This window comes from Plasmodium gallinaceum, assembly GCF_900005855.1.
Source record: "Plasmodium gallinaceum strain 8A genome assembly, contig: PGAL8A_v1_136, whole genome shotgun sequence".
Lineage (NCBI taxonomy): Eukaryota > Apicomplexa > Aconoidasida > Haemosporida > Plasmodiidae > Plasmodium > Plasmodium gallinaceum.
Genome location: NW_021628296.1, coordinates 1 through 10,867, shown reverse-complemented (window position 1 = coordinate 10,867; position 10,867 = coordinate 1). Strand labels below are relative to the sequence as shown.

The window sequence follows — 10,867 nt, the reverse complement described above, 5'->3', positions numbered from 1 at the left end:
TCAATTGGCGACAACGGCAAGAAAACCGAAAACAGCACAAACAGAACCCACATTGGATTAGAAGTTCAAAATGGATAAAGAATTATACAACCTTAAACTAGATTCTTTTGCGAATATAATAGAATTTAATCATTCATATATATTTGAAATTAGAAACAATGAAGATAAGGCATGAGCTAAAGTACCACCTAGACTCCCAAAATTTAGTGATTGATCTTTAGAACTATATTTTAGTTGGTTTAGGATATTCGAAATGAACGCAGAAATGCAAGGAATATCCAGAGTAGAAACATGTATGATATCAAAATCTTTAACGTCAAACATCTACCACCAGGAAATAGCTAAATTATCAAGAGACAAAAAAATCACAGATATGTTACAATTTCAAATTAAATTAGCTAAAGTAATGTTTAAATATCCAGACGAGAAATTCATTTTAGCATGGAAGTTATTTAATGCACCAAAAAAAGTATCTGTGAATGAAGCTATTAGTTGATTTATTACGGACTGTAATTCGTACGTTCATAGCTATTTATATTTCAAGAAAGAGAATAGCATAGGCAGAAAGGATATTTTAAGATGCTTTAAAAGATATATACGAGAGAAATTCTTAAAAGAATTAGATAAGAAGATGGAAATGTATAAACCTTTTACGTAGATAAGAAAATATTTGCTAACTGTAGAAAATAGAGAAACAAAGATAGTTGAGGACCGAAATATCAGTATAAATGCTGCAGATCAGACCTACAAAGACAATAGTATTGGTAAGGATAAGAAACAAAATCTTATGAAATGTTATTGTTGTGGAGAGAATAACCATTTAAAAAGATACTGTTTTTACCGAAAAAAAATATCCAAAATTGTAATGAAATAGGACACACAGTAAAAGTATGTAGAAATAAAGTGATTCGAGATAAAGAAGATGAAATTAAAGGTATAATAACAGATAAAAGATGTGATTTAAATTTTAAAATGATCAAAAATGAAAAGAATCCACAGAAAATACGCCAAGTGCAAAGATACCTTAATAAGCAATTGGAACACCTGGAAGACAAAAAGAAAAATCAAAAGAAAGGTATAAAGGAAATAAACCTAAAGGAAGTGACGAAGAGAAGGATAGAAAGATGAACAGAATAAATAAAATATTTAAGGAGAAAGAAATTGCCATTGATAAGAAATCCTATGAAGGGGTAACAGATTCAGCAGAAAGTGAATTATCTGTTAAAAGGAAAATAGAAATTGGAAACGAAAAAGGACGATGTACGAATGCTGAAAATAAGTAGAAATTAACGGACATAACGTCATTGTATTACTAGATACAGGAGCAGATTTATGTACTGTATCTAGAGTTTCAGTCAAAAAACTAGGTATAAAGCCAGACACACCAATACAACCAATAAAGTTTTGTGGAATATATAGCGGAGACATTGCAATGAAATCTAAAAAGGTGAAAATATACATGAAATTTATCCATATAAATATAATAACCAGATTTGCTATGATAAAAACAAATAAACCCCTTTATTAATTAGTGGTTTAGTAATGGACGAATTAGGATATGCCATTATAAAAAAAAAAGATAGTTATATATATATATCATGGAAGTTAAATCTGAAGTAAAAAAAGACGGATTAGAGAATTCGAATAAAGAAATTATTCAGAATTTTATTGAAAGATCTGACTTAAAAGATCAGAAAAATAAAGAATATTTGGTAACGTTATTAAGAAATAATACAAGACTCTAGGGAAATAAATCATGGAACCTAACGAGAAATACAAAGTTTCTACTCAGATACAAGGGAAACTTCGGCGTTAAACCCTAGACCAGTGAGTGAAGAAATGCTGTCAGAATTACATCGAAAAATAGATGAAATGATAAAATTAAAAGTAATAAGTAAAGTCATTAATGCACATTGGACCTCACCAATAATAATGGTTCAGAAGAAAACAGGCCAATGGAAAGTAACGTTAGACTATCGATATTTAAATAAATTTATACTAGATTATTTATATGTCATCCCATACATGAAACACATATTTCAAACGTTTTATGGAACAAAATGTTTTTCGAAAATAGACCTCAAAAATGGATTTTGGAATATCGCATTGGAGGAAAATAGTAAACCATATAATGGATTTTTTAGTTCCTAAGAGGGGAATATTTGTATTTAATGTATTGCCATTTGGACTAAAAACAAGTCCTACACAATTTCAAAGTATAATGGAAGATATTTTTATGAAATTTATTCAAGTGAATTATATAGTTGTGTATATTGATGACAACATCATTCTTACAAAAACACTATTTGAACGTGTAGAAGTATTAAAATGGGTATTTGAATTACTCTGTAATAATAATTTAGGAATAAATACAGAAAAGTGTGAACTTTTTAAAACATCTATATTATCTTGGGCAAGAGATAGATAGAAATGGTATAAGACCTTCATTAGATAAGGTTAAAACAATTATTGTAGCAGAACGGCCTAAATCTAAAAAGCAATTAATATCATTCTTAGGAGCTGCTAATTATTACAGGAATTATATTAAGAACTTTTCAGAATGGACTACTAAACTTGTTCCATTGTTAACTAAAAAAAATATATTTGAATGGAAAGAAGAGCATTCAAAGGCTTTGGAGCAAATCAGGAATAAAATGAAGGAAAATAATTTATCTTTCATTTCCAGAATTAGGAAAACCCTATACTATTTATACTAACGCATCAGATTATGCCATAGGAGCTATATTGACTCAAATTGATAAGAACATAAATCAAAGTAGATTCATTCATTATAAATAGAAGAAATTAAATGAAGTACAACAAAGATGGAGTACGGTTGAAAAAGAATTATTTGCTTTAGTAGTAGCATGCGAAACATTATATTATTATATTAAAGGATCTAAGACCTTTATTAAAACATATTGTAAAGGTATTATTATAATGGATTCAATTAATACTGGAAAATTATATCGATGGAAGTTAAGACTATCTGAATTTAACTCAGATTTTGAACATATTGAAGGAGTTCAAAATAGCTTAGCTGATTGGATCACTATATAAATAGAAGATTAAACAGATCTTCCTAATTACATGACCTTATATTGTAGTAAACCTCAAGAATCATATGAAGATTTATATGTTATATCTTCTTGCGAGGAAATAGCAAATGAAGCAAGAAATGATAAAGATAATATACCGAGAGACGTATTATGGAAGGATGATTTCCCAGTTCACTATAGAACAGGATTATTATATATATTAGAAAAATAAAGAAATCATTTAATGTATTAATTTCATAGTAGTAAATTCGCAAGACATTGTGGAGTAAATAAAACACTAAAGAAAATACAAAAAAAACATTTTTGGTGGACCAATATTAATAAAGATATTGAAGAATATGTCACAAATTTTCTGATTTTTCAAGTAATGCGTAATCGGAAATTTAAAACCAATAGTAATCAAACTTTATTAAAACCGAATGTGTTTGATATGGTTTCATTAGATATTATAGGACCTAAAACATGGAAAGGTACAGAATACTTTATACAAGTAGCAATAGATAATCATTCACGTTTTATGGTGACAAACATAACTAATAAAACACCTAATGCTATGGATGCAATTAACATTATAAAGAAAACATGGATATCTGATTTATTAACTGGGTGTTCGGAGACTTTGCTAGAGTACTGAACAAACCAATTAATAAAGAGCATGTAGAGATGACTCTACGATTTTCTTATACTTATGTATATTTTATATGCTTTGAACGAATGATCTTTAATCATAAACTACTTCGTTCAGCATTCTTTTGCTTCAATAAGTATTTATTTACTTTAATAAATAAATCCTTATTTTATTAAAAATTTAAATACTTATTTAACATTAACCATTAATTGATTACAATTATTAGTTTATTTATTACGAGTTATATTCAGCAATCATTTTATATTGCTATCGAATTAACAAAACACAAATACTTATTAAAAATGCAAATAAATTATATGCATATTAATTACATGAAAATTTTATCTTCATATGTATAAAATTTTCTCTCATAAATTCAAAATATAAATATTATGCAAATTAAACACTTTACAAAAATATCATTATCTTCTTAAAAAAAAATCTCTCTCTCTCTCTGATTTTTTTTTTTCTTCTCCTCAAAAAAAAAAAATTAAATCTTTTTTTTATTTTTTTTTTTTTATCTTTATCTTTTAAATTACATTTTTATTATTGTTTTCATTAAAACTACAATTATACTCATAAATGTAAATAAGATTATAATATCTTGTTTTTATTTTTTTCAATATTTATTGCTATATAACATAATTTTTTTATCAAAAATATTTTAGCGGTTTTACGTTAAAATTGTTTATGTTAATAACATTTTATCACTATAACGTATATCCATTATCTTAATTACATATTATTTATAAACATCCTGCATTAATATTAAATCAATTTATGTATCTTACGATATAAATGGTCATTATGCCACAGTTACTTTTAGAATTGATACAAATTAAATTACATAATTTATTAATATAAATAACATTAAACAATTGTAATATTCGATAATCATGATATTCACCAATATAATATGTATATCATTACACTTATTTTTACTTTTATTATGATTTAAAAAAAAAATTAAAATTTTTTTTTTAAAAATTTTTTTTATATCTTTGAATCTTTAATTCATTCAGAATAAACATAATTATTATTAAATTCATACATTAATATTAAATAAATTTTCTATAATTGTAGTTTATTTTTATCATTTATTTAGAAACTTAACACAATTTTTTCTATTAAAAAAAAATAATTTCGATATTTCAGTAAAAAAGCAAGCCTTATAAAAAAAGTATATCTTATTAATATTTTTAATTTCAAAAAAAAAAAAATTTTATTTAGTTAATATTTTTAAATTCTTTATATTTACGCTATATTATTTATTATATTAAGTATAAAAAATTAAATTTTTCTTCACTAATTTAATCAATTTAAATATATTATTAATGCTATGAACTAGTATATACTATTTATGCAATATGCTACATTAAGCATTTATTGTTTTAAGAGATATTTGCTTAGTTTAATAAAAGTCACTATTTTTATTAAGAATTTAAATCCTCATTAATTATTGACTTCAATTACATATATTTTATTTATAATGTTATGAGCAACGTTCAACAATTCGAATGCATTGCTTTCAAATTAACAAATATAAATAATTAACAAAATATAAGATAAATTATATAAATAACACAAAATACAAAAATTTTACCATTGTTAACATAAAATTTGCTTACATAAATATAAAACAAAATATACTATAAGAACTTATTTTCAATAATTCTTCTTTTTTAATTTTTTGGACCTTAAATTATTTTTAAAAGAAATAAATATATTTTTTTACGTATTTTAAAATTTACAAAAGAAAACAAAAAAATTAAAAACTATTTTTTCTTTTTTTTTTTTATCTAGTATCTGCATGGCCAACTATTCGTTTTCCATACCGAAATTTTTATTCTTAAAAGGGTTAGTAACACCTTCAACAAATATATATATATTTTATTTTTAAATAAGAATGTTAACTCTATAAAAGAATTTTTATCTAGATGTTTCATTTAGACTATTAAATAATTTTATTCAGTTTCATATATTTTTATTAATAAAATGATATATTCTCCTCTTTAATATGTATAAGATTGTTGTATTAATTAAATGAAAAGTATTGTAGATATTTGTAATTTGCAGAGTAATATAAATCAATTTTCCAGATAAAATTAGTTGCTACAAATAAAACTACTTCTAAAAAAATGTATACTTTTTATTTTAAATATTATTTTTTCTTTTACAAAAACACAATTATTTTTTATATTTTAATGGTGATTATATATAAACTGATGAGAGCTTATTTTTTTTGTTATTTTACAGAATAAATGCCTATATTTTTTACAATAAAAAATTTTTATGAATATATCTATAATGGAAACTTAGATTAGCTTTTCACATATAATCGAATATAAAAATAAAATATTTTATTGAGTCTATTACTTTTTCATATTGTTTAAATTATTTATTTTAAGAAATATTTCTTCTTATGGTAAATGAATACCTAATTATGATAACTTAGCTAATGTTAAATTTAATTTTAATGTTAATTGTACAAACCCTAATAAATGAAAATGTAACTCAATTATGTATTTTATTTTTATATTTTTCATTTATAAATTTCCTTCTTAAAAACTTTTCTGGAGTACTGAGAAAGTAAATTATTAAGGAACAAATAAATTAGTCTCTTCTAATTTGGTTTATTATGAAAATATGTTTGTAGATGATATGTAAATTTTATATAATTATTTTTACAAAACACGAAATAAATAGTTTATTTTATATAATATTTGCAATACTTTATATAAATATATACTATTTTTATTTAATTTTATTTTGTTTTAATTGTGTCAACTATTTTATTGAGGTATCCATTTAATTTAGTAAAAGTTTTCGTTTTTTTTTTAATAATGACTGTTTTCAGTAGAATATCCTTAGACTATTGATTTATTAACTGGGTGTTTTGTGACTTTGCTCGAGTATTGAACAAACAAATTAATAAAGAACATGTGGAGATGCCTCTACGATTTTGTTGTATTTATATATATTTTTATATGCTTTAAACGAGTGATTCTTAATTATTTGCTTTACTTTGTTCAGCATTCTTTAATTTCAATAGGCATTTATTTACTTTAATAAAAATCCATATTTTTATTAAAAGTTATTTAATTTTATATAGTTTAATTATATAAAAATTAAATAATGTTAGTGAAAAATACTTTCACAACTAATCAAATTTGTAGAATTTAGTGTAATTTTGATTTGTTCAATCAATAATTGGTGATTTATTAACTGGGCGTTCTGTGACTTTACCAGAGTACTGAACAAACAAATTAATAAAAAGCATGTAGAGATGCCTCTACAATTTTGTTGTATTTATATATATTTTATATTCTTCGAACGATTAATTCTTAATTATGTGCTCTACTTCGTTCAGCATTCTTTTATTTCAATAGGCATTTATTTACTTTAATAAAAATCCTTATTGAATATTGATTATTATTCAATTGCAATTTATTTAATTATTTGTTATGAGTTATATTCAGTAATTTAAATATATTGCTGTTGAATTAACAAACATAAACAATTAGTAGAAATGCAAATTAATTATATGAATATTAATTATGTGAAAATTTTATTGCCATATGTATAAAATTTACTCTCACAAATTAAAAATATAAATATTATGCAAATTAAACTCTTTTACGTAAAAATTTTTATCTGTTTAAGATATCATTTTTATTGGTAGTAAATCTTACTCTCTATTTTTATTTTACCAATCTTTTTCTTCACCTTAATTAAATCATTTAAAAAAAAAAAAAATGTTTTTTTTTTCGCATATGCACAACTATGTATTCTTCATATAGCTAGTTCTTTTTATTACCAAAAAGGTTAATGAAGCCTTTTATTAACCAGTACTCTAGCAAAGTCACCGAATACCCAACTAATAAAACATCTAGCAAAGTCACCTAACATCCAGTTAATAAAACAGGTATATAACATTTACTTATTTATAACAAAATATTTTTCCCTTTAAACAAAAATAGGAAAAACCATTTTAATTGTTCTTTATTTATTTTTTTATTACCTGATTAATATAAGGTAATAATAACCTCTTTGAGAATAAAAATTAACATATGTATGGAAAATAAATAATTAGCTATGTTGTTTATAAATAATATTATAAATTTTTATCTATAATAATTAGATTAATAATTAGAAAAAAATATTTTATTCTGTGCATGCTAAATCTACGAAGCAATATGAATTCATAAGTGTGTACCCTAAAATAGCTACTCAAAAGCATGTACACTAAAAATAAATTTTTAATAAATTATAATTTTTTTTTTTCTTTGCATGTGTATCCATAATTCAAAAAAAAAAATTTATCGTATATTTTTTTTTAGAAAAAATGATAATCTTAAAAAATTTTATTTTTTTTTTTTCTAGAGAATGAAATGTATGTGTAAATTATAATAAATATTATATTTTATTTAAGTTAAAGTAATTTAAAATTTAAAAATTTAATTAAATAAGAATTAAATTAAATAGAGTTATATCTGTATGCTCTTTATTAATTTCCTTCTTTAATAATAGCATAGCCAATAAACAGGCAATTAACAAATCACCATGCACGTTTCTAAACAAAAAAAAGAGTGTTGTTAATTTTTTTTGTTTTCTTATTGTAAGTTTTAGATAAACAAGAATATATATTAATTTTTCTAAAAGATAAATCAAAATGTTCAAAAAGTAAAGAATTGTTGACAAAAAGCTTCTTGTAGAATATTTTTGCTTATATATATATAACTTTTTATATTAATAATAATAAATTTTTCGTTATTTGTAGTATTTATATAATTTATTTTGTATTTTGTTAACTATTTATTCTAGTTTGAAAGTAATGTATTTGAATTGCTAAATATTACTCATAACATTTTAAATAAAATATATATAATTGAAATTGATAACGATGAGGATTTAAATTTTTAATAAAAATATGGGATTCTTATCAAAGTGATTTATTAATTGGGTGTTCGGAGACTTTGCTAGAGTACTAAACAAACCAATTAATAAAGAACATGTAGAGATGACTCTACGATTTTCTTATACTTATGTATATTTTATATGCTTTGAACGAATGATCTTTAATCATAAACTACTTCGTTCAGCATTCTTTTGCTTCAATAAGTATTTATTTACTTTAATAAATAAATCCTTATTTTATTAAAAATTTAAATACTTATTTAACATTAACTATTAATTGATTAAAATTATTAGTTTATTTATTACGAGTTATAATCAGCAATCATTTTATATTGCTATCGAATTAACAAAACACAAATACTTATTAAAAATGCAAATAAATTATATGCATATTAATTACATGAAAATTTTATCTTCATATGTATAAAATTTTCTCTTATAAATTCAAAATATGAATATTATGCAAATTAAACACTTTACAAAAATATCATTATCTTCTTAAAAAAAAAAATGTCTCTCTCTGATTTTTTTCTCTTCTCTCAAAAAAAAAAAATTAAATCTTTTTTTTTTATTATTTTTTTTTTTATCTTTATCTTTTTCGAAAGAAACATTTCTCAAAAAAAAAATCCAATAATTTTTTTTTTTTTTTTTTTTTTTTTTTTTTAGTTAGCACAACTAACTATGTATTCTCCACATAGCTAGTCCTTTTATAGCCAAAAAGGTTAATGAAGCTTTTTATTAACCACAAAGTAAATAAATGTCCATTAAAAACAATAAATTTTAAATGAAATAGATTATATAAACATAGTTTATTGGTTTATAATATTAATACCAAATTTTAATTAATTAACTTAGTAAGGAGAATTCTACACGTTCTTTATTAATTTATTTGTTCAATAATTTAGCAAAATCAATGAATAGACAAATAATAAATCATTATAACAAAATTTTTAACATAAAATTATCAAATTAATACATAAAAAAAAGTGTAAAACGATATATACAAAAAAAAACATATAATATTATAGAAATTTAAGCATAAAAAAATTTTAATTTTAACTAATTTATATATATATACGTACGCATTTAGATACATATATGAAATTTTAAGATTTATAATTCATTTATTGTAACAAAGTTTTGCTCAAGTGTTATAATAAATATGTTAAATATAAAATATAAATTCTTTGATATTAATTTTGTATACCTCTCGTAAGAATATTCTATCTTTTTAGTAAAAGTATTAATTATAACTTTTTACCATTAATAAATTTTTCCTAATAAAAACAGAAAAAATATAAAATTACACATATATAATATTCAAATATTTTTATTTGTCTTTTCATTTTTTATAAATTAAAAAATATAAAGTCTATATATAATATAAGCATTAATACACTTAAATATTTTATAAATAACTTACTTCTCCTCCTCTTTTTAAAATACTTATATATATAACACCAAAAAAAAACGAAAATAATTAAAAAAGGCATAAGAGTCATTGCAGAGAGTGCAGATGCACTCAAATTATCTTCATGATGAACAATCTGCTGCTCTATTGGCATAACTTCTGACCTCCTTGCATATGGCATTACATCTTTTATAGCACTAATTTCTTTATGGTCACATGGAAAAAATTTATCTTTAGCATTGATTTCGCAAAAATATGCATTACAAGCGAAATTAGAATCTATTTTTAAGCAACCTTCTGGAAGATATATAAATTTTCTATTTATTAGATTATAATCATCCAAAAATATTAATTTTCCACTATAATTCGCATCAGAACACAACATATAATCTTCATTTTTTTTTTCACATATAGCATACATGCAACTACGACGTGAAATGTATCTTGTTTTTATATGATGGCAGGAATGTTCTTTAATAAATAAATCTTTATATTTTGATTTAATAATTTTATGATTGGGATTTTTTAAATGTTTCAAAGGTTGATCATTTTTTTCACTAATAAAATCATAAGAACTAAAATAAAGTCTTTTATCTAAATAATATATATCAACAGATTCGCATAATGCTGCCGTTTGGTTTATATTCCTAAGACGGCATAAATATGTTTTAGTTGGATATGGATCATAATGTACATTATATTCATACAGAAACACAATACCATCTTGATTATTGTCTGAAAGAATAATTATCCTAGAAGATCTATATGGTTTTTTTTTTTTTTTTTTTTTTAATATACATATTTTTCATACTTTTTCACTTTTATTTTCAAAATAATTTTTGTAGTTTAATA

General features: G+C 22.0%; 1 protein-coding gene across 1 annotated transcript, besides 3 other annotated features; it reads right to left on the bottom strand.

Annotated features, from left to right (window-relative positions):
- Window positions 1-3,650: part of a repeat region that runs on past the window's edge.
- Window positions 3,651-4,062: a repeat region.
- A 4,573-nt stretch (window positions 4,063-8,635) lies between these two features.
- Window positions 8,636-9,351: a repeat region.
- Window positions 9,352-9,867: 516 nt separating this feature from the next.
- PGAL8A_00474500 (fam-e protein) lies at window positions 9,868-10,820 on the bottom strand (the record flags this gene model as incomplete). Its single annotated transcript, XM_028673525.1, has 2 exons — window positions 9,868-9,881; window positions 10,028-10,820. Coding segments are annotated over 2 exons (807 nt in total), but the record flags the coding sequence as incomplete, so codon positions are not given.
- Between the last annotated feature and the right edge of the window lie 47 nt (window positions 10,821-10,867).